Below are 25,515 nucleotides of genomic sequence, written 5' to 3' on the forward strand. Positions count from 1 at the left end.
TCTTAGTTTTTTTTAACGTAAAGTAATATATAAATACTGTACGTTAATACAGAATGGTTTTTCACTGGTGTGTGAGTGGGTGTTTTTTTTCTCCTTTGGGCTTCAGATCCATGGATCCTTCACAGATTTACACGGGGGTGTCACGCTGTGTGCCGCAGTGTATCTGCAGATTAGACCAAAAAAATAGTCAATATTTTGGCCATGAGGGGTCTGTAAGAGACCCCTCCATCTGTCCTATGGGTCAGGATACCTCTATCGTCAGGATACCTCTAGCCTAACCCCTTATGTGCGTCTTTATTTATGTTTTCTCCCCTATGGCTGAACCAAGAAACAAAATGGTGCCCGCAACTTTCCTTTCAGGTCGCGGTCAACCAATCAGGGCCTTCCTTTTTGCTCGTATCAGTGGGTACCCACAGATCCGCGTCCCTAGATATCTATATTTTTTCCTTTAATTACTCCAAACTACTGAAAAGATTTATACCAAATTACAAAAAAAGGCTCTTTTTAGACCAAGATCTAGCTTTCTGCCAAATTTGGTGTAAGTTTGTTCAGCAGTTCAGGCTGTAGCCATGTCTAAAAATTGCAAACTCCCCATTTTGGGACCCTGCCTTTTTTCTCTGCACCCCTTGATGAATCACCCCAAAAGTTTCTAGACTGCCACTGAAGTGAGTGGCAAACTAGATTTGAATATTTGGTGACGATTTATCAAACGTTGCTAAATTTATTAACAAAAAACTTTGGCTCGACTATGGGAAAAGTTGATCCTAACTATTTACTTGTTTTATCTGTATGCTCACTTAAAAAACCAAAGGTTACAAGGACGTTATAGTTAGGTTCACATTTTAAACATACAAAACCATAGAAAATCACCTGTTATAGTTACTTATCTCAAATAACTATAACTTATGCCCGTGAGGTAACTATGGGCCAGATGTAGTAAGCTGTTTGCATGGTGCAAACTGTGAAAATCGCAGTTTGCGCCATGCAAACAGCCTTCTGCGATGCACATTCACAATTTGTGAGTCGGTACCAACTCGCAAATTGTGAATGCAACTCGCAAATAGAAAGGGGTGTTCCCTTCCTTTTTGCGACTCGCATCGCAATGCAGAATTGCTTTGTGACCGCGACTCCGGTCGCAAAGCAATTCGCAGTTACCACCAGTGTCACACTGGTGGTAACTCATTCGCCAAAGGGAAGGGGTCCCCATGGGACCGCTTCCCCTTTGTGAATGTTGCCCAAAAGTTTTTTTCAGAGCAGGCAGTGGTCCAATGGACCACTGCCTACTCTGAAAAAACAAAACCAAATGGTTTCGTTATTTTTTTTATTTTTTGCAACTCGTTTTCCTTTAAGGAAAACGGGCTGCAAAATAAAAATAAAAAGTCTTCATTTAAAAAGCAGTCACAGACATGGAGGTCTGCAGACTGCAGCAGGCCACCATCCCTGTGAGTGCAGGGACTCGCTATGGGGTCGCAAAATGGGACCCACCTCATCAATATTTATGAGGTGGGTCTTTGTGACCCCATAGCGAGTCGCAGACGGTGTCTGAGACACAGTTCTGCATCCGCATTTGAGATTCGGAAATTGCGAGTCGCACAGACTCACAATTTCCGAATCACATATGCGGAAGTTGCTACATCTGGCCCTGTAACCCATGCCCTCACCATGCACAGTTATTTCATCAAAAATTATAGTGCGGCCAGTTCCCTGTGGCCAACCCCTATAAACACCAAACCCTGCACTGCACACGGCCTTTTCCTGAGGCCACCCTGGCCCCTTTTCCTTTTTTCACATTTTTACTGGGACTCAGCTGAAGCCGAGTACCAAGATGGCTACCAACACTTCCCAGATTGAAGTGTTGGCAGCCAATCAGAGCTGTGCATTTTTCTGCACAAGGTTGCCATGGTAGCAAGCTGGCCTGGTGTGTGGTGGGTACCTGAGGTACTTACACCTTATACCAGGTCCAGGTATCCCCTATGTGTGTAGTGTAGTCAGCATCTAGAAGCCAGGCTCTCACAAGGTATATGTGGATGAACAGCCAAGGCTTATCTAGGAAACATGCAAAACTCATGCAATACCACTGTAGTCACACAGCACTTACACACATGAAAAAAACACACAGTGTTACAAAATTAAATGGTCTTTATTACAGTAACACAGTACCAAAAAACTAAATAGACACTCCTCCAATAGGAGATAAGTAAACACACTAAATATGTACACCAGTTCTCAGTATTAGGCATAAAAAGTGATAGAAAACAGTGCAAATGCAGATAGACAACAGTGACCCTAGGGGGAGCCCAAACCATATACTAAAAAAATGGAATGCAAACACAGTACCACCACCTAGGTAAGTGGAATGTGTAGAGGGGACCTAGGGGTACTAGGAAACCCCAAAGGTAACTACCACAGTGCCACCTAGCGACCAAGAGGAAAGGAGTAAATTACTACATTTTCCCCAAACCACCCAAAAAGAAGAAAATGAAAAAATTGCAACACTCAGACACGACTGCAAGAAACCAGTGGTGGATTCCTGGAGAGGAAGACCTGTGGAAGAAAGGGACCAAGTCAGAAGTCACAGAAGAGTCCAGAAGGAGCAGGAGCTACTATCCACCCAGCTGTGGATGCAGGAATTGGTCGCCGGTAGGACAAAGACGTTCAGGAATGTAGCCCTTGAGCCGGTGACTGGAGGATGCAGTCGACGTCCCTAGTCAAGTGCACTACATGTGCCCAGGGTCTGTAAATTAAATGGTACTAGTGGGCTGCAGCACTGGTTGTGCCCCCCACATAAGTAGCCCCCTAACCATGACTCAGGCCTGCCTATGCAGTGCCTGTGTGTGCAGTTTCACTGCCACTTCGACTTGGCATTTAAAAGTACTTCCCAAGCCTTAAACTCCCCTTTTTCTACATATAAGTCACCCCGAAGGTAGGCCATAGGCAGCCCATAGGCCAGGGTGCAATGTAGGTAAAAAGCAGGACATGAACATGTGTATTCCATGTGTCCTGATAGTGTAAAACTCCTAAATTCGTTTTACACTGCTGTGAGGCCTGCTCCTTTCATAGGATAGCATTGAGGCTACCCTCCTATACTGTTTGAGTGGTAGATCCTGATCTGTAAGGAGTAGCCAGGTCATATTTAGTATGGCCAGACTGGTGATACAAAATCATGCTTAATGGTGAAGTTGAATTTTATATTACTATTTTAGAAATGCTACTTTTAGAAAGTGAGCCTTTCTCTACACTTAAATCCTTCTGTGCCTTCCAAACCACGTCTAGCTAGGTTTAGTTGACAGCTCCCTTGTGCATTCACTTAGATAACCCAAACACAGGATGCTCAGTCACACTTGCATACATCTGCATATTGAATAGGTCTTCCTGGGCTGGGAGGGTGGAGTGCCTGACACTTACATGTCAAAGGACAGTAGCCTGCTCTCACACAAAGGACTGCCACACCCCCTACTGGGACCCTGGAAGACAGGATGGAACTGAAAGGGGACCTTGTGCACTTATAAGCTACTCTTTGAAGCCTCCCCCACTTTAAATGTACAGTTGGGTATTTAAGCAGGGTCTCTGACCCTACCAACTCAGACACTTCTTGACAAGACACTCTTGTCACACTTCCTGGAGAAGAGAATCTGAACTGCCTGGCTGCCCAAAGGACTCACCTGACTGCTTTTCTGAGAAGGACGGCTGCCTTGCTGTTGCCCTGCTGCCTTGCTGCCTTGCTGCTCTTTGGCTGTGCTGAGAAATGCTCTCCAAGGGCTTGGATAGAGCTTGCCTCCTGTTCCATAAAGTCTCACACCAAAAATACTTAATTCCTGCAAGAGAACTCCCTGTGCGGCGAAAATTGACACAAGTCAACAAGAAACAATGCACAGCTTGCATCGTGGTGAGAAAATCACTGCACGCTGAACTGGAACGACGCAGCCTGACTTCGCAAGGAGAATATTGACGCAGCACCAGCATAGCGACCGGAAATTTGATGCACGGCCCACTGGATCGACACAAAGCCAAGCTGGAAAGACGCAGCCCGACTTCCTGAGAGAAATCGACGCAGCGCCTCCTGTGCGGTAGAAATTTCCACGCAACACCCACCGGATTGACACAGCCCCTGTGACTTTGTCCTGCAAGTGCCAGATTTCAACGCATCGTCCCCGAGGCACACAAAAACTGCGCAACCCGAAGAGGATTCCAGTCTACGGTCCGGAAATCGACACAAAGCCTGCCCTGCGTGGAAACTCAATGATGCATTGTCTGGGTGGGCCGGAAAAATCAATGCACACCTCCCCATTTTCCATGCATCTCCTCCTCTTCGGTCCCTTGCGGACAATTTGAACACAAACCAGGTACTTTGTGCTTGCAAGAGACATTTGTTGCTTTTAAAAGACTAAAAACACTTTATATAATTTTTACAGTGATATCTTAATCGTTTTAACCTGCATCTTATCAGATAAATATTATATATTTTTCTAAACACTGTGTAGTGCATTTTTGTGATGTTCTACTGTGTTATTGCATGATTTATTGCACAAATACTTTACACATTGCCTTCTAAGTTAAGCCTGTCTGCTCAGTGCCAAGTTACCAGAGGGTGGGCACAGGATAATTTGGATTGTGTGTGACTTACCCTGACTAGAGTGAGGATCCTTGCTTGGACAGGGGGTAACCTGACTGCCAACCAAAGTCCCCTTTTCCAACAACTAGTCATCTGAGAACACTGCTGCACATATTATGGCAGATGCTCAATGACCCGGATGACAAGGTTTTATTGTCTTTAGACGCAGGAAAAGTGTAGATCGGGTGAAATGGGGGTACTTATTCTGCACAATGGACTGCATGGAGAAAGGCCCAAATTTATCACATGGGTGAAAGTGCTCTATAGTGATCCTAAAGCGCCTGTGGTAGTTTCAATTGCCTGCACTTTCATAGAAGAAAGAGTACTAGGCATGGTGCCCCGTCACCTCTGCTGTATTTAATTGCCCTGGAATGCCTTGCTATAGCTCTGTGGAAGGACATCCATATTACAAAAATAATGACTTTAGCATAAAGCCTTAAGAGTAAGACATGGAGAAGCCACTAAGGAATATCATAAGGTATGGGTGGTGTACTATGCTAGAAAAATTTACAACTTGCATAATTCCATCAACAATTTGTTTGCACTTTGAAGTCCCTGCCAAATCTGTCATGTAAATCTCCCAGTCAAAGTATATCTGATGTATCTGAGGACAAGTGCAATGAACTGGTGACCTTTTTTCTAAATTGTGAGTGTTTATTCATCTTTCCCGAGAGTGTCAGACAAAGACCCCCAATCTCAGTGATCCTAGTCTTTCTTACAAGGATTGCCGAATATCAGCTTTTGAGCCCCTAGATAAAGGCCAGCTCGAGTTACTCCTCGCTTCAGTTAAATCTGGCTCTCCATCAGATCCCACGCCTCCCTGGACCCTTAAAATGGCGGCGCTATGCTGACACCTATGCCATTAGAGCTGCTACGTCTATATATTGCGTCCACCTCAAGCCAGAGGTACTAGGTTGCTTGCCAGAGGTACTAAGTCTCTTGCCAGAGGCTAAAAAAGGTAGTAAAGAACTAGGGAATGTGACTGGAGAAGGAACTGGGACATGACCACCAGATCAACACTGTGACTGGCTGCTGCTTTGGCACACTGAGGTGCCTCAGGAAGATTCTATGGCTCTTGTCTTTGCCCACTCAAAGGGTCATTGTCCAGGCATTAATCATATCACACCTGGACTATGGCAATATCCTGTATTTTGGAGCTTCAAAAGTTGCAATTAAAATATTCCAAACGTCCCAAAATGCAGATGCATGTCTCCTGGGCCACATTCTTAAATACTGACCTGTCACCACTCAGCTGATGGACCTCCATTGACTGCCTGTGGCAAAATGCATTCATTATAAAGGAGTTTGATGTGTCTATAGAGCACTTTCATAATCAGGACCATACTATCCGGATCCCTGTGCTCTGCTAACCTCAGACTGATTCAGATGATGTGGATTCACCGTGCCAGACAGGAAGAGCATTCCTTTAGATATGTGGCACTAAATTTACGGAACTCCCTCCCTCTCTACCTCCTCCTCAGTCAGGCAGAGGCACTATTTTGCAAACAGTTGAAGGCTTGGAGATTTTAATTTGGCAGTGAGTGCTGCAGGTGGCTTATTTGGTTTCTTCTTTAGCGCTGAGAAACCCTATTTGGGTAACCATTCACTGTGTACAATTTGTAAATAGCAATATTCATATATTAGTAGGATGACAGTTTGTTGATGCTACCAATCCACCAACCTCGGCTGTAGACCAAATGAATGTGTTATCCATGTTTTCGAGAAACTGAAGACATGGTCCAATGTAAAGCCCTTCCAATGACTTAATCCGCTAAACAAGCTTCATTAGGCCCTTTGACCTTTAAATGGAATCAATCATAACTAGAATACTTGGGGATCCTCATAAACCAAGGACCTAACAACATGATGCAAAATAATGCAAAATAATATCCTGTCACTGGTATAGAAAACAAAATTTGACTCATCGGATTTAAGAAATGGAATGATTTACAACTCTTGTTATGGGGGTTAAAAACAGATTTACAACAAAATTACAGTAGTGCCAAAGTTTAGTTATATTTTTAGAATGTTGACATTGTTTCCCCAACTCCATCTGTAGGCTAGAAAAGGACATCATCACGTTTACTGGGAGAGCTGCCCTGACTGAAAGGGTCAAACTCTATGCAAGCACTACATTTGGGGGCTCATATTTGCTACACATGGATTGCTGATGAATAGTAAACCAGTTGGCATATTCTTTATTCATGCTCACAATTCACGGGAAACACCCTTGTCGGTCCACATGGAAAGACACATACTTAAAATATGTGAAGAAATGTCAGTTTACTGTACATGACAGCATGCATGTCACAATCTGTCTTCCACTTACCCCCCTAGTCAAATGAAGCTGCAGTGCGACCTCGGTTCTTGTAGGTTCTGCTCTGGCTGAGGTAAGGGTGACCCTGTATGGTAGCCACGGTGCTGCTGACAAAGGTACGCCCTCAAGAAGGAGTCCCAGAGGAAAAACCACAAAGGGAAAAAACCTCTTTGTCAGGAACTCCCTGGAACAGATAAAAGGGCACCTCAGAAAATCAGGACTTCTAGGCCAGGAAAAGAACAGGATGTAGCTGGAAAGAAACAGGAACAGGACTGGAATCAGAGAAATAACCAGCCGGAGAGTGATCACCACCAAGGGAAGTGTTGCAATGCAAAGAGAACAAGAATCTGGCCTCTTATATGCCACTCAGCAGGGAGTGACATGCAGGAAGAAGGAAGAATGCCATCTTAAATTGGGAAAAGTGCTATAGGAAAAAGCAGAAAAGGCACCATCATAGAAAAGGAAACTGATGCATTCAGGGAAAAATGAGAACTGAACTCTGGGAAAGAGAGAATATGGCCCGCAAGGGAAGAAGAAAAGGGAAAAAGGAAGAGCCCTAGATCAGGGCACCAGGTAAGTGAATGGCCGGGGGGCGCGGATACCCCGTGGCTTCTGCTCACACCACTGTCTCAATTAGTATATGACATAAATGGCAGACTTCCACAGTTTGAGGACACCTGGGGCGGTTTTCTGGAGGATCCCCACGTTGACAGATAGAGACTAGTGCAACACAAGGTCTGGAATTGGGTCCACCAGACATTTTAACTCCTTGGAAGTGGCTGCCACTCGCTCTCAGCGGGACCCAGGATCAAGCAGATTAATAGTACACAAGAGAAGCGAAGGGATGGAGAGTGCGAGCACCAAGATTCGGAGGAGTAACTCGTAAAAAAAATTCTGTTTCACACCATCACCCCCAACCCCACCACGCAACCAGCCTGCTTTGTGAATGATAGATTTTGCTAATAATTTTTATAGCCGGTCTTGTCGATGAGCTTTATGGTATAATTTTTGTATTAAAGAAAAGAGTGTGCGGGGGGGCTCAATCCAGGCTTTGTGGCGGGTGATAGTTCTCCAAAAGGGCGACTGAAGCGATAGTTAGGGTTAACTAATACTAGCCAATTGTTTGGAGATTTTTTTAATGAAACATGATAACAAAGGATTTGTATATGTATATATATATATATATATATGTATATATATATATATATATATATACACATATATATATATATATATATATATATATATATATATATATATATATATATATATATATATATATAATATTGTATATGTTTCTTTGGGTAGTAATTGTGCATACTAGCGATGAAGATGTATAACATGTCAGCCTCATCGGATCTCACCGGTTATCAGGCTCTTAATGTGTAATATTCTGTATTTAATTATTGTCATGTTTTACAAAACTAGATAAAGGAATGTAACACAGAAAATGCCATAGGCCTAGGCCATTCTTACAGCTTTAGTGACATGGAATGCTCCAAATTGTCGCATTCGTTAACGCGATTAGTAGGTAACGGTGGCGGCGGCATTTTTGCTCACTGGTTAGGTTGTTCAAGCTGCAGTTGACTTCTGTGAAACAACTTGGGCACTTGGGTATTTATTTATTTATTTACAAAGTAGGCACTTCACACAATGCAAGCAAAAAATAGACACACACAACCTTTCTGTGAATACATTTGTGTAGGGAAATTCCAAAAGTTAATATTCACGAAACACTCTTCACATAATCTAATTATCTGGTATTCTACCCCTGAAGGCAATCGGGATTGATTTAAAGTGCCTAATAAAGAGGTATGATGATCCAGGAATTGCGCCGAGTATGAGATATGAGGTTTTCATTTTCATAGACAGAGTTTAAATTGTGTAATGGGCTTAAATAAATAATTATAAGCAACAATTCCCTATTTAGAGTCAGGGACATGTTGGACTATGATGACTTAGAAGACTGGAGTTCGAGCATAGAAGACTGATAACAGACAAACAAGCTGATGATACGGGAAGAGGGCAGGTCCATTGTCAAATATGTCAACAATGATGGTTATTACTTTCACAAAGTGAGTGGAAAGCAGTATTCTAACTTACACTGAATTTATTACAATACCTTGAATTTATCACAATACATACAGAGGTATCTCAAACCGAAAGTAAAAGTTATACACGCTTTATGCACTTTGTAAATTACATCTGTAAATATAACAGAAATACCAAAGGCCTAACCTGAAGGCATATATAACAAAGGTTTGTCTGAATGGAATAGTTACTTACCATTGTTAACGATATCCTTGCAGACTTCTAACCTTCTGAATTATCCCAGCAAGCATGAGGCTGGTCGAGAAAAGTTTCCTCCATCAATAGCTTTCCAGTGCCACCCTGTAGTGCCATGCAAACCCAGCCCCAAGTCTGCCTCCAAACATAACAACATTTTTTAATATTAGGCATCACTGTTGCACTGATGCCAGTCCCGGCACATTTTCTCTGTCCCCCAAGAAACATGTAGAGAGGAATCGGGAAAGTGAGGACAGCGGCAAGTACAGCACAGGGGAAGGGGATAAGGAATATATTCTTCTGATAGATACACCTTCCTGCATTTTCCTCACTTCCTCGCAGTAGTGCCACACACAGTGCAACACAGCACAGGCAATTTGCCCATCACCATTTATCTGATACATGGGGCAGTAGTATTTAGCAAATGTATTCAAAGATGACTGTGGTACTGCCCAGTAGATGTTTGCACCTAGGAGGCCTGTAGAAGAAGCCAGGATGTAGTTTTTGGCTCAAGTGGAATAGGCATGAGTGCCATCTGGAATGGCACAACTTGAAATAATGTATTTGGTCACTGCCTTGTTCTTCTTAGCACCTGTGAAGTCCACAAAGAGTTGATCATCCACTATGTCCTGAACAGTGCGGTTGATATAGTGAGAAACCGCACAACTCCTATCCATGCAATGAAGTTGCTCCTCCTCCTTGGTGGGATTTGGAGGATTGAAAAAAATGTGAAAGGGCAAGAGTCTGGACCATATGAAATGCAAAAAACCCTTTGCGTATGAAGTTTTGTCAGGTGTGAAGGAACATCATATACAGGTTAAAACTGTGAGAGGTGGTCCAACTGAGAGAACCTGAAGTTCTACGGCTCAATACACTTAAGGTATTGCCACCAAGAAAACTGTCTTCAATGTAAGAAGGTATCAGGGGCAACTGTGAACCAGCTCAAAAAGGGATGCCATCAAAAAACACAAATGCTAGATTTAAATACCATTGATGAACAATAAATTGAGTTAGCGCTAACAAGTGTCAGATCAAATAATTGAAGCCGACATTTTAGTAAATATGCCACACTAGGAAAACTAAACTAGGAATGTTTAATAAACATAATTGATCCACAAACTGGGAAGGCTGATCAGGAAGACAAGTCATTACAGACTGGGTCACTAGATAGCCTCTAACAGTAGGACCAGCCACGCCGCATGACCAAAAGACAAAGCACAGAGATGAGGCCTTCTGACTCTTACCACTGAACAAACGATCTAGAAACTTACACAGAAGGATTTTGGTAGCAGGCTTCCTGGCTACCAAGGTGACATCCGGTAAAAGGACTCTAATTAGCACTACTTAATCTCCATGTGTGCAGCCTCAGTGTATAAGGACTGTGGTGGAAAACCTAACCATTCTCTTGCAAGACCAGGTCCGCTCTGCATGGGTGAGATAGAGGTGCCTGAGTGCCAACAGATCAGTGTACTAGACCCTCTGCACCCAATCTGAGGCTGTGTTCCATCATCCTGCATCTTCTGAAGTACATTGTACAGAAGCAAAATTGTGAAAGGAATACTGAAGGCCCTGGGTCAAGTTAAACCTGAAGGCTTCCCAGAATTATTTAGAGAGAATATTTGGCATTAAACTGGGGACACTTCCTATTCTGGGATGTGGCGAAAAGATCAACAAATGGAAACCCCAAATGGGAAAATATCAGCTGTAAGTGTACCTGCTGCTGATGAAGATGACACATACACCCACCTCTGCCTCAAAACAAATTATACAGTTGCTGGGAGATCTAAAATGGTTGAGCAGGCTGCCTTTTTTGGGACTGCCACATTCTAGAATAGCCCTAAAATGTCCTGTGTTACATATGGAACTCTTTCGCCGGTAGTGCGAGATCAAGCATGTGAGCTGTAACTCTGCTGTTCCTGAAGTGTTCCAAAGAGGAGCCAACACTCTCACTGAAAATCCGCTCACAATCAAATGGCATGTCCATGAGAGCGGCTTGAACATCTCCCTAAGTTCCAGTGGAACACATCCAGCCATGATGGCATAGTATGGTGGCCATAGTCAACCAATAGGCCACCGTATCTATTAAGTCCATGTCATACCTTTGGATAAGCTATCAAATATCCAAGTTGTCACTGACCAAATCGGATAAGCGCATCTTTTTGTGTTACAGTAGACTTACCATTGTCAGCTTTGCTTGTTCCAACAAAGCATGGATGTAACATCAGTGGCATTTGCTGGTCAGAACATTAGGGTGCTTGAAGTGAAAATCTTCTAGCCAATGGGATACATTAGATCAGAACTTGTGTCTGGAGGGGCCGTAAGGAAAGCATTAGGGTTCCTCTTGGAGGATGAAATCTGAACCAACAGACTCTAGCATGAGAGTAAGGCCTAAACATTGGATCATCCAAACCAAACATATGGTGTCAGGCAAATTGTCTGTGGACTGCTTACTCCCAAGAAATGTTTCTTCCAGGAAGCCAAGACAAGTTCCAAAAGTAGCTTGCTAAAAGGAAGCCAGGGCTTAACAGCTGATGAGACAGACTCTAAATTAACTTTCTGAATGTTTGAATTTGCTTCTCATAGAGAAAGGTGAGCTGTAGAGTGTCTGCAGTCTTGCTCACCACTGTGTTTAATGAGGGCACTTCTCTGTCCTCTGTGGCAAGGCAAGACAGGTCAGGGATGCCCCCTTCTGGTGAAGTATACAGATCACTAGAATTGTGTGGTCACAACAATCAGTACTCAAGTACAAAGGAAGAAGCAGATTATGGGCCTCCTAGTCAACATTTCTTTACAGCCATAATCCTTATCAGGCATGGTTATGGTGTCAGAATCAGCTCCAAATAACTCCTCCACCCTGAAAATATCTGAGCCCTATGCAGAGGCTGTTTATCAGTGCAAGGTCTTACCTTCTCTAACTACAAACAGGCCTAGGTCAGGCACACAGCATTACGTCACAAGGTTCTATTATCTGAGTTGTCCAATAATTATGCCAGTAAATAGTTAATTTTAAGATCATAAAGTGCCTGTAAGAGCATGGCCTTTGTGAGCTATGATTAACAACTGTACTATTTTTTAAAAAATGAAAAGCAATATCAACAAATTCATAAAAGCAATATCAATAAATTCATATTATCATCGGCAAAACTATAAGTAGATCATACAGCATGTCACTATGTTTGTAGCATGTGCACTATGATATTAGCAGTAGTCGATTACATATAGATACATATTAGAATTACTGTGTTATATATTATAGAACATTGGGAGTTCTTCTATTACACATAATTAGTTTTTCCGCAATATTTTAGCGATGCTGTAGGCGCACAACACGTTTTTGTGTTGTGCACTTTTATTGTAAGACTTAAAATAGAAGGCTTGATTTTTCAGACTTTACCTGCCAGGGCTCAAACGTAGTAAGACTGGCACACGTTCCATTGAGGAAAGGCCCTTTTCCCTCTTTACAGGTGTCCAGGTCCTGCAGGGCGTGAGCAGTAGCATACACTGCATTGTAGGTGGCATATGTAGTTCTAAGATTCAGAAAATCAAAGAAAGAGTGAAATACATCTTGGAGGTTTTCTGATCCTGTGCAAGCAAGAGCTCCCTTGTTTGATATATCAGTTGTATGATTCACTGACCACCTGCATGCAAAGACATCCTCCCAGAACTCTTGGATGAAGACATCATTTGCCGCTGTGTCAGGGTGGATGCCATACACATATTCTCTGAAACCAGGCATATCTCCTCTAGATGGTACCAAACCAATGGTGCCTTGGAGGGTTTGCCATAAGTCTTGTCGGCCAAATATGGGAGAAACAGACCACCCGTCACTTGCAATCCAAATCTTCTTACTAATGTTTTGCTTTGAAAAATCCTCCATAAATGGAAAGAGGCTGTCATCAGAAGAAAATATGATAATCGCATTTGCAGTGGTGGTTTGGATGGTGCTTATGATGCGTTCACTTTTCCGGCTGGAATACACAGTAGGTAGAGTGTCATAGAACGCAGTGCAGATGCCCGCTCTCTCAAACTCTTCTTTCAGGATCTGGCTGCCCTGTAATCCATAGTCATTCTCCTCTGCCAGGATTCCCACCCAGTTCCATTTGTAACGAGCCACCAACAAAGCAATAACCCTGGACTGGACTTCATCATTAGCCACCGTACGAAAGAAGGATGGGAAGTTGTGTTTGTCTTTCAACAGTGGTACGGTGGCTCCATAACTGATCTTAGGAAAACCAAAATAGCAAATTAGTAAAACAATGCTTCAATGAGTAAAGATGCTGCTGATTAAATATCAACTTTCACTTGCAGAAATGTTATTTCACCATTTTTTACTTTTGTAGGAAGTTGGCTCTGTATGTGCTATTTCAAAGTAAGGAATAGCATGCACAGAGTCCAAGGGTTCCCCTTAGAGGTAAGATAGTGGCAAAAAGAGATAATACTAATGCTCTATTTTGTGGTAGTGTGGTCGAGCAGTAGGCTTATCAAAGGAGTAGTGTTAAGCATTTGTTGTACATGCACACAGGCAATAAATGAGGAACACACACTCAGAAACAATTCCAGGCCAATAGGTTTTTGTTATAGAAAAATATCTTTTCTTAGTTTATTTTAAGAACCACAGGTTCAAATTCTACATGTAATATCTCATTTGAAAGGTATTGCAGGTAAGTACTTTAGGAACTTTGAATAATTACAATAGCATATATACATTTTACACAAAACACATTTAGCTGTTTTAAAAGTGGACAGTGCAATTTTCACAGTTCCTGGGGGAGGTAAAGTATTGTTAGTTCTTGCAGGTAAGTAACCCACCTACAGGGTTCAGATTTGGGTCCAAGGTAGCCCACCGTTGGGGGTTCAGAGCAACCCCAAAGTCACCACACCAGCAGCTCAGGGCCGGTCAGGTGCAGAGGTCAAAGAGGTGCCCAAAACACATAGGCTTCAATGGAGAGAAGGGGTGCCCCGGTTCCGGTCTGCCAGCAGGTAAGTACCCGCGTCTTCGGAGGGCAGACCAGGGGGGTTTTGTAGGGCACCGGGGGGGACACAAGTCCACACAAAAAGTACACCCTCAGCAGCGCGGGGGCGGCCGGGTGCAGTGTGCAAACAAACGTCGGGTTCTCTGTAGGTTTCAATGGGAGACCAAGGGGTCTCTTCAGCGGTGCAGGCAGGCAAGGGGGGGGCTCCTTGGGGTAGCCACCTCCTGGGGGTCACTCCTGCACTGGAGTTCCGATCCTTCAGGTGCTGGGGGCTGCGGGTGCAGGGTCTTTTCCAGCCGTCGGAATTTTAGAGTCAGGCAGTCGCGGTCAGGGGGAGCCTCGGGATTCCCTCTGCAGGTGTCGCTGTGGGAGCTCAGGGGGGACAACTTTGGGTACTCACGGGCTCGGAGTCGCCAGAGGGTCCTCCCTGAGGTGTTGGTTCTTCACCAGTCGAGTCGGGGTCGCCGGGTGCAGTGTTGCAAGTCTCACGCTTCTTGCGGGGATTTGCAGGGGTCTTTAAATCTGCTCCTCTGTAACAAAGTTGCAGTCTTTTTAGAGCAGTGCCGCTGTCCTCGGGAGTTTCTTGTCTTTCTTGAAGCAGGGCAGTCCTCTGAGGATTCAGAGGTCGCTGGTCCTGGGGAAAGCGTCGCTGGAGCAGGTTTCTTTAGAAGGCAGGAGACAGGCCGGTAGGTCTGGGGCCAAAGCAGTTGGTGTCTTCTTTTCTTCTTCTGCAGGGGTCTTTCACCTCAGCAGTCCTCTTCTTCTTGTAGTTGCAGGAACCTAAATTCTTAGGTTCAGGGGAGCCCTTAAATACTAAATTTAAGGGCGTGTTTAGGTCTGGGGGGTTAGTAGCCAATGGCTACTAGCCCTGAGGGTGGGTACACCCTCTTTGTGCCTCCTCCCAAGGGGAGGGGGTCACAATCCTATCCCTATTGGGGGAATCCTCCATCTGCAAGATGGAGGATTTCTAAAAGTTAGAGTCACTTCAGCTCAGGACACCTTAGGGGCTGTCCTGACTGGCCAGTGACTCCTCCTTGTTATTCTCATTATTTCCTCCGGCCTTGCCGCCAAAAGTGGGGGCCGTGGCCGGAGGGGGCGGGCAACTCCACTAGCTGGAGTGTCCTATGGTGCTGGAACAAAGCGGTGAGCCTTTGAGGCTCACTGCCAGGTGTTACAGCTCCTGCCTGGGGGAGGTGTTAGCATCTCCACCCAGTGCAGGCTTTGTTACTGGCCTCAGAGTGACAAAGGGACTCTCCCCATGGGGCCAGCAACATGTCTCTAGTGTGGCAGGCTGCTGGAACCAGTCAGCCTACACAGATAGTTGGTTAAGGTTTCAGGGGGCACCTCTAAGGTGCCCTCTGGGGTGTATTTTACAATAAAATGTACACTGGCATCAGTGTACATTTATTGTGCTGAGAAGTTTGATACCAAACTTCCCAGTTTTCAGTGTAGCCATTATGGTGCTGTGGAGTTCGTGTTTGACAGACTCCCAGACCATATACTCTTATGGCTACCCTGCACTTACAATGTCTAAGGTTTGGCTTAGACACTGTAGGGGCACAGTGCTCATGCACTGGTGCCCTCACCTATGGTATAGTGCACCCTGCCTTAGGGCTGTAAGGCCTGCTAGAGGGGTGACTTATCTATACTGCATAGGCAGTGTGAGGTTGGCATGGCACCGTGAGGGGAGTGCCATGTCGACTTACTCGTTTTGTTCTCACAGCACACACAAGCTGGCAAGCAGTGTGTCTGTGCTGAGTGAGGGGTCTCCAGGGTGGCATAAGACATGCTGGAGCCCTTAGAGACCTTCCCTGGCATCAGGGCCCTTGGTACCAGAGGTACCAGTTACAATGGACTTACCTGGATGCCAGGGTGTGCCAATTGTGGATACAAAAGTACAGGTTAGGGAAAGAACACTGGTGCTGGGGCCTGGTTAGCAGGCCTCAGCACACTTTCAATCCAAAACATAGCATCAGCAAAGGCAAAAAGTCAGGGGGTAACCATGCCAAGGAGGCATTTCCTTACACAGCCCCCCCCCCAAACGAAAGAGGATGAGACTAACCTTTCCCAAGAGAGTCTTCATTTTCTAAGTGGAAGAACCTGGAAAGGCCATCTGCATTGGCATGGGCAGTCCCAGGTCTGTGTTCCACTATAAAGTCCATTCCCTGTAGGGAGATGGACCACCTCAACAGTTTTGGATTTTCACCTTTCATTTGCATCAGCCATCTGAGAGGTCTGTGGTCAGTTTGAACTACAAAGTGAGTACCAAAGAGGTATGGTCTCAGCTTCTTCAGGGACCAAACCACAGCAAAGGCCTCCCTCTCAATGGCACTCCAACGCTGCTCCCTGGGGAGTAACCTCCTGCTAATGAAAGCAACAGGCTGGTCAAGGCCATCATCATTTGTTTGGGACAAAACTGCCCCTATCCCATGTTCAGAGGCATCTGTTTGCACAATGAATTGCTTGGAGTAATCTGGAGCTTTTAGAACTGGTGCTGTGCACATAGCTTGCTTCAGGGTGTCAAAGGCCTGTTGGCATTCTACAGTCCAGTTTACCTTCTTGGGCATTTTCTTGGAGGTCAGTTCTGTGAGGGCTGTCACTATTGATCCATATCCCTTCACAAACCTCCTATAGTACCCAGTCAAGCCAAGGAATGTCCTGACTTGAGTCTGGGTTTTTGGAGCTGCCCAGTCCAGAATAGTCTGGATTTTAGGCTGGAGTGGCTGAACTTGGCCTCCACCTACAAGGTGTCCCAAGTAAACCACAGTTCCCTGCCCTATCTGGCATTTGGATGCCTTGATAGAGAGGCCTGCTGATTGCAGAGCCTTCAAAACCTTCTTCAGGTGGACCAGGTGATCCTGCCAGGTGGAGCTAAAGACAGCAATATCATCAAGATAAGCTGCACTAAAGGATTCCAACCCAGCAAGGACTTGATTCACCAACCTTTGGAAGGTGGCAGTGGCATTCTTTAAACCAAAGGGCATAACAGTAAACTGATAATGCCCATCAGGTGTGGAGAATGCTGTTTTCTCTTTTGCTCCAGGTGCCATTTTGATTTGCCAGTACCCTGCTGTTAAGTCAAAGGTACTTAAGAACTTGGCAGCACCTAATTTGTCAATCAGCTCGTCAGCTCTAGGAATGGGATGGGCATCTGTCTTGGTGACAGAATTAAGACCTCTGTAGTCCACACAAAACCTCATCTCTCTCTTTCCATCTTTGGTGTGAGGTTTGGGGACTAAGACCACTGGGCTAGCCCAGAGGCTGTCAGAGTGCTCAATTACTCCCAATTCCAGCATCTTGTGGACTTCAACTTTGATGCTTTCCTTAACTTGATCAGACTGTCTAAAGATTTTGTTTTTGACAGGCATGCTGTCTCCTGTGTCCATATCATGGGTACACAGGTGTGTCTGACCAGGGGTTAAGGAAAAGAGCTCAGCAAACTGTTGCAGGACCTTCCTACAATCGGATTGCTGTTGGCCAGAGAGGGTGTCTGAGTAGATCACTCCATCCACTGAGCCATCTGTAGGGTCTGATGAGAGGAGATCATGGAGAGGCTCACTTTCAGCTTCCTGGTCCTCATCTGTTACCATCAACAGATTCACATCAGCCCTATCATGGAAGAGCTTTCGGCGGTTCACATGGATCACCCTCTTGGGGCTCCTGCTTGTGCCTAGGTCCACCAGGTAGGTGACCTGACTCTTCTTTTCTAGGATTGGGTAAGGGCCACTCCATCTGTCCTGACGTGCCCTGGGAGCCACAGGCTCCAGAACCCAAACTTTCTGCCCTGGTTGAAATTCAACCATTGCAGCCTTTTGGTCATACCAAAACTTCTGGAGCTGTTGGCTGGCCTCAAGGTTTTTGCTTGCCTTTTCCATGTACTCTGCCATCCTTGAGCGAAGGCCAAGTACATAGTCCACTATGTCTTGTTTAGGCTCATGAAGAGGTCTCTCCCGCCTTCTTTAACAAGAGCTAGTGGTCCCCTTACAGGGTGAGCAAACAGAAGTTCAAAGGGTGAGAACCCTACTCCCTTCTGAGGCACCTCCCTGTAAGCGAAAAGCAGACATGGCAGGAGGACATCCCATCTCCTTTTGAGTTTTTCTGGGAGCCCCATGATCATGCCCTTTAATGTCTTGCTGAATCTCTCAACAAGGCCATTAGTTTGTGGATGATAGGGTGTAGTGAATTTATAAGTCACTCCACACTCATTCCACATGTGTTTGTGCTATGCTGACATGAAGTTGGTACTCCTGTCAGACACCACCTCCTTAGGGAAGCCCACTCTGGTAAAGATACCAATGAGGGCCTTGGCTACTGCAGGGGCAGTAGTCGACCTAAGGGGAATAGCTTCAGGATACCTAGTAGCATGATCCACTACTACTAGGATGTACATATTTCCTGAGGCTGTGGGAGGTTCAAGTGGACCCACTATGTCCACACCCACTCTTTCAAAGGGGACCCCCACCACTGGAAGTGGAATGAGGGGGGCCTTTGGATGTCCACCTGTCTTACCACTGGCTTGACAGGTGGAACAGGAGACACAAAACTCCTTAACCTTCTGGGACATGTTGGGCCAGTAGAAGTGGTTGACTAACCTCTCCCACGTCTTGGTTTGTCCCAAATGCCCAGCAAGGGGAATATCATGGGCTAAGGTTAGAATAAACTCTCTGAACTCCTGAGGCACTACCACTCTCCTAGTGGCACCAGGTTTGGGATCTCTTGCCTCAGTGTACAGGAGTCCATCTTCCCAATAGACCCTATGTGTTCCAGTTTTCTTGCCATTGGACTCTTCAGCAGCTTGCTGCCTAAGGCCTTCAAGAGAGGGACAGGTTTCTTGCCCCTTACACAACTGCTCCCTTGTGGGTCCCCCTGGGCCCAGGAGCTCAACCTGATAAGGTTCCAGCTCCATAGGCTCAGTTCCCTCAGAGGGCAGAACTTCTTCCTGGGAAGAGAGGTTCTCTTTTTGGTGTTGTGTTGCAGCTGGTTTCCCAGCTGGCTTTCCTTTTCTCTTGGTAGGCTGGGCCTTTTTTCCAGACTCCAGCTCTACTTGTTCACCCTGTGCCTTGCACTGTGCCCTTGTCTTGACGCACACCAGTTCAGGGATACCCAGCATGGCTGCATGGGTTTTCAGTTCTACCTCAGCCCATGCTGAGGACTCCAGGTCATTTCCAAGCAAACAGGCTACTGGGATATTTGAGGAGACCACCACCTGTTTCAGGCCATTGACCCCTCCCCACTCTAAAGTTACCATTGCCATGGGATGTACTTTAGTTTGATTGTCAGCATTGGTGACTGGATAAGTTTGTCCAGTCAGGTATTGACCAGGGGAAACCAGTTTCTCTGTCACCATAGTGACACTGGCACCTGTATCCCTCAGGCCTTCTACACTTGTCCCATTAATTAAGAGCTGCTGCCTGTATTTTTGCATGTTAGGAGGCCAGGCAGCCAGTGTGGCTAAATCCACCCCACCCTCAGAGACTAATGTAGCTTCAGTGTGACACCTGATTTGCTCTGGGCACACTGTTGATCCCACTTGGAGACTAGCCATTCCAGTGTTAGCTGGAGTGGAGTTAGAAGTGGTTGTTTTCTTGGGACAGGCCTTGTCTCCAGTTTGGTGTCCAGGCTGATTACAGCTACGACACCAGGCCTTTTTGGGATCAAAGTTTTTACCCTTGTACCCAAAATTGTTTTGTGAAGAGGCTCTGGGCCCACCCTCCTGTGCAGGTTTTTGGGGGCCTGTAGAAGACTCTTTACTATTTTTGTTTTTGGCTGTCTCACCACCCTTCCCCTGGGGAGGTTTTGTGACCCCTTTCTTTTGGTCACCCCCTGTGGAAGTCTTGGACACCCTAGTCTTGACCCAATGGTCCGCCTTCTTTCCCAATTCTTGGGGAGAAATTGGTCCTAGGTCTACCAGATGCTGATGCAGTTTATCATTGAAACAATTACTTAATAGGTGTTCTTTCACAAATAAATTGTACAGCCCATCATAATTGTTAGAAATGGGGTTTTTGGTTGGCAGTCAGGTTACCCTCTGTCCAAGCAAAAGCCCTCACTCTAGTCAGGGTAAGTCACACACTATCCAAGATTATCCTGTGCCCACCCTCTGGTAGCTTGGCACGAGCAGTCAGGCTTAACTTAGAAGGCAATGTGTAAAGTATTTGTGCAATAAGTCATACAATACCACCATATAACACCACAAAAATACACCACACAGTGTTTAGAAAAATATATAATATTTATCAGGATATTTGTAGGTCAAAAAGAATAAAGATGCAATGGAAAATTGTAGAACTATCACAGGAAAGTGATATAAAGTGTCTTAAGTCTTTAGAATGCAATACAGTGTCTTTCAAGCACAAAGTACCTGGTTTCTGGTGGAAAATCTCCTCAGAGGGCCACAGGAAAGTGGATGCGTGGAAAAAGGGTGTGTGCGTCGATTTCTTCTCAGCACACAAAGACTTGCGTCGGTCCTTTCCACGCGGGGAAGTCGGGCGTCGTTTTCCGGCGCGCAGACAGTCTCTTTTTGTGGATCGCGGGGATTACCAGATGTCCCGGGTCTGTGCGTGGATTCTCCTGCTTGTTTTCCGGCTGCGCGTCGTTCTGCGGGGCTGCGCGTCGAAGTTTCGATCTCACGGTAGCCGTCGCGTCGATTTCTCCTCGAATGTCGGGCGGCGTTGTCCTTGCGAGGCCGTGCGTCGAAAGTTTGGTCTCACGGCAGGCGTCGCGTCGATTTCTCCTTGGAAGTCGGGCGGCGTTGTCCTTGCGAGGCCGTGCGTCGAAAGTTTGGTCTCACGGCAGGCGTCGCGTCGATTTCTCCTTGGAAGTCGGGCGGCGTTGTCCTTGCGAGGCCGTGCGTCAAAGTTTCGCACTCACGGTAGGCGTCGCGTCGATTTCTCCTGGAAAGTCGGGTGGCTTTGTCCTTGCGAGGTTGTGCGTCGAAGTCTCGATCGTCCCGAGGGCGTCGCGTCGATCAGCGTCGGTGTGCGGCGTTTTTCTCGCCGCGAAACAAGCTGTGCGTCGAAATTTTCGGCGCACGGAGCGTCCAAGTGAAACTTACACAGAAGGATTTTGGTAGCAGGCTTCCTGGCTACCAAGGTGACATCCGGTAAAAGGACTCTAATTAGCACTACTTAATCTCCATGTGTGCAGCCTCAGTGTATAAGGACTGTGGTGGAAAACCTAACCATTCTCTTGCAAGACCAGGTCCGCTCTGCATGGGTGAGATAGAGGTGCCTGAGTGCCAACAGATCAGTGTACTAGACCCTCTGCACCCAATCTGAGGCTGTGTTCCATCATCCTGCATCTTCTGAAGTACATTGTACAGAAGCAAAATTGTGAAAGGAATACTGAAGGCCCTGGGTCAAGTTAAACCTGAAGGCTTCCCAGAATTATTTAGAGAGAATATTTGGCATTAAACTGGGGACACTTCCTATTCTGGGATGTGGCGAAAAGATCAACAAATGGAAACCCCAAATGGGAAAATATCAGCTGTAAGTGTACCTGCTGCTGATGAAGATGACACATACACCCACCTCTGCCTCAAAACAAATTATACAGTTGCTGGGAGATCTAAAATGGTTGAGCAGGCTGCCTTTTTTGGGACTGCCACATTCTAGAATAGCCCTAAAATGTCCTGTGTTACATATGGAACTCTTTCGCCGGTAGTGCGAGATCAAGCATGTGAGCTGTAACTCTGCTGTTCCTGAAGTGTTCCAAAGAGGAGCCAACACTCTCACTGAAAATCCGCTCACAATCAAATGGCATGTCCATGAGAGCGGCTTGAACATCTCCCTAAGTTCCAGTGGAACACATCCAGCCATGATGGCATAGTATGGTGGCCATAGTCAACCAATAGGCCACCGTATCTATTAAGTCCATGTCATACCTTTGGATAAGCTATCAAATATCCAAGTTGTCACTGACCAAATCGGATAAGCGCATCTTTTTGTGTTACAGTAGACTTACCATTGTCAGCTTTGCTTGTTCCAACAAAGCATGGATGTAACATCAGTGGCATTTGCTGGTCAGAACATTAGGGTGCTTGAAGTGAAAATCTTCTAGCCAATGGGATACATTAGATCAGAACTTGTGTCTGGAGGGGCCGTAAGGAAAGCATTAGGGTTCCTCTTGGAGGATGAAATCTGAACCAACAGACTCTAGCATGAGAGTAAGGCCTAAACATTGGATCATCCAAACCAAACATATGGTGTCAGGCAAATTGTCTGTGGACTGCTTACTCCCAAGAAATGTTTCTTCCAGGAAGCCAAGACAAGTTCCAAAAGTAGCTTGCTAAAAGGAAGCCAGGGCTTAACAGCTGATGAGACAGACTCTAAATTAACTTTCTGAATGTTTGAATTTGCTTCTCATAGAGAAAGGTGAGCTGTAGAGTGTCTGCAGTCTTGCTCACCACTGTGTTTAATGAGGGCACTTCTCTGTCCTCTGTGGCAAGGCAAGACAGGTCAGGGATGCCCCCTTCTGGTGAAGTATACAGATCACTAGAATTGTGTGGTCACAACAATCAGTACTCAAGTACAAAGGAAGAAGCAGATTATGGGCCTCCTAGTCAACATTTCTTTACAGCCATAATCCTTATCAGGCATGGTTATGGTGTCAGAATCAGCTCCAAATAACTCCTCCACCCTGAAAATATCTGAGCCCTATGCAGAGGCTGTTTATCAGTGCAAGGTCTTACCTTCTCTAACTACAAACAGGCCTAGGTCAGGCACACAGCATTACGTCACAAGGTTCTATTATCTGAGTTGTCCAATAATTATGCCAGTAAATAGTTAATTTTAAGATCATAAAGTGCCTGTAAGAGCATGGCCTTTGTGAGCTATGATTAACAACTGTACTATTTTTTAAAAAATGAAAAGCAATATCAACAAATTCATAAAAGCAATATCAATAAATTCATATTATCATCGGCAAAACTATAAGTAGATCATACAGCATGTCACTATGTTTGTAGCATGTGCACTATGATATTAGCAGTAGTCGATTACATATAGATACATATTAGAATTACTGTGTTATATATTATAGAACATTGGGAGTTCTTCTATTACACATAATTAGTTTTTCCGCAATATTTTAGCGATGCTGTAGGCGCACAACACGTTTTTGTGTTGTGCACTTTTATTGTAAGACTTAAAATAGAAGGCTTGATTTTTCAGACTTTACCTGCCAGGGCTCAAACGTAGTAAGACTGGCACACGTTCCATTGAGGAAAGGCCCTTTTCCCTCTTTACAGGTGTCCAGGTCCTGCAGGGCGTGAGCAGTAGCATACACTGCATTGTAGGTGGCATATGTAGTTCTAAGATTCAGAAAATCAAAGAAAGAGTGAAATACATCTTGGAGGTTTTCTGATCCTGTGCAAGCAAGAGCTCCCTTGTTTGATATATCAGTTGTATGATTCACTGACCACCTGCATGCAAAGACATCCTCCCAGAACTCTTGGATGAAGACATCATTTGCCGCTGTGTCAGGGTGGATGCCATACACATATTCTCTGAAACCAGGCATATCTCCTCTAGATGGTACCAAACCAATGGTGCCTTGGAGGGTTTGCCATAAGTCTTGTCGGCCAAATATGGGAGAAACAGACCACCCGTCACTTGCAATCCAAATCTTCTTACTAATGTTTTGCTTTGAAAAATCCTCCATAAATGGAAAGAGGCTGTCATCAGAAGAAAATATGATAATCGCATTTGCAGTGGTGGTTTGGATGGTGCTTATGATGCGTTCACTTTTCCGGCTGGAATACACAGTAGGTAGAGTGTCATAGAACGCAGTGCAGATGCCCGCTCTCTCAAACTCTTCTTTCAGGATCTGGCTGCCCTGTAATCCATAGTCATTCTCCTCTGCCAGGATTCCCACCCAGTTCCATTTGTAACGAGCCACCAACAAAGCAATAACCCTGGACTGGACTTCATCATTAGCCACCGTACGAAAGAAGGATGGGAAGTTGTGTTTGTCTTTCAACAGTGGTACGGTGGCTCCATAACTGATCTTAGGAAAACCAAAATAGCAAATTAGTAAAACAATGCTTCAATGAGTAAAGATGCTGCTGATTAAATATCAACTTTCACTTGCAGAAATGTTATTTCACCATTTTTTACTTTTGTAGGAAGTTGGCTCTGTATGTGCTATTTCAAAGTAAGGAATAGCATGCACAGAGTCCAAGGGTTCCCCTTAGAGGTAAGATAGTGGCAAAAAGAGATAATACTAATGCTCTATTTTGTGGTAGTGTGGTCGAGCAGTAGGCTTATCAAAGGAGTAGTGTTAAGCATTTGTTGTACATGCACACAGGCAATAAATGAGGAACACACACTCAGAAACAATTCCAGGCCAATAGGTTTTTGTTATAGAAAAATATCTTTTCTTAGTTTATTTTAAGAACCACAGGTTCAAATTCTACATGTAATATCTCATTTGAAAGGTATTGCAGGTAAGTACTTTAGGAACTTTGAATAATTACAATAGCATATATACATTTTACACAAAACACATTTAGCTGTTTTAAAAGTGGACAGTGCAATTTTCACAGTTCCTGGGGGAGGTAAAGTATTGTTAGTTCTTGCAGGTAAGTAACCCACCTACAGGGTTCAGATTTGGGTCCAAGGTAGCCCACCGTTGGGGGTTCAGAGCAACCCCAAAGTCACCACACCAGCAGCTCAGGGCCGGTCAGGTGCAGAGGTCAAAGAGGTGCCCAAAACACATAGGCTTCAATGGAGAGAAGGGGTGCCCCGGTTCCGGTCTGCCAGCAGGTAAGTACCCGCGTCTTCGGAGGGCAGACCAGGGGGGTTTTGTAGGGCACCGGGGGGGACACAAGTCCACACAAAAAGTACACCCTCAGCAGCGCGGGGGCGGCCGGGTGCAGTGTGCAAACAAACGTCGGGTTCTCTGTAGGTTTCAATGGGAGACCAAGGGGTCTCTTCAGCGGTGCAGGCAGGCAAGGGGGGGGCTCCTTGGGGTAGCCACCTCCTGGGGGTCACTCCTGCACTGGAGTTCCGATCCTTCAGGTGCTGGGGGCTGCGGGTGCAGGGTCTTTTCCAGCCGTCGGAATTTTAGAGTCAGGCAGTCGCGGTCAGGGGGAGCCTCGGGATTCCCTCTGCAGGTGTCGCTGTGGGAGCTCAGGGGGGACAACTTTGGGTACTCACGGGCTCGGAGTCGCCAGAGGGTCCTCCCTGAGGTGTTGGTTCTTCACCAGTCGAGTCGGGGTCGCCGGGTGCAGTGTTGCAAGTCTCACGCTTCTTGCGGGGATTTGCAGGGGTCTTTAAATCTGCTCCTCTGTAACAAAGTTGCAGTCTTTTTAGAGCAGTGCCGCTGTC

General features: G+C 45.4%; 1 protein-coding gene across 1 annotated transcript in view; it reads right to left on the reverse strand.

The window, feature by feature from the left end:
* The window catches only part of LOC138278166 (vomeronasal type-2 receptor 1-like), a 198,789-nt gene that overhangs the window by 144,813 nt on the left and 28,461 nt on the right, over window positions 1-25,515 (reverse strand). Inside the window, exons 2-3 of the mRNA XM_069219245.1 lie at window positions 23,366-24,193; window positions 12,610-13,437 (exon numbers count right to left, since the gene is read on the reverse strand). Coding sequence (XP_069075346.1) covers window positions 12,610-13,437; window positions 23,366-24,193 — 1,656 coding nt within the window. The remainder of the gene's footprint in view (window positions 1-12,609; window positions 13,438-23,365; window positions 24,194-25,515) is intronic.

The sequence above is a fragment of the Pleurodeles waltl genome, chromosome 2_2 (genome assembly GCF_031143425.1).
Source record: "Pleurodeles waltl isolate 20211129_DDA chromosome 2_2, aPleWal1.hap1.20221129, whole genome shotgun sequence".
NCBI lineage: Eukaryota > Metazoa > Chordata > Amphibia > Caudata > Salamandridae > Pleurodeles > Pleurodeles waltl.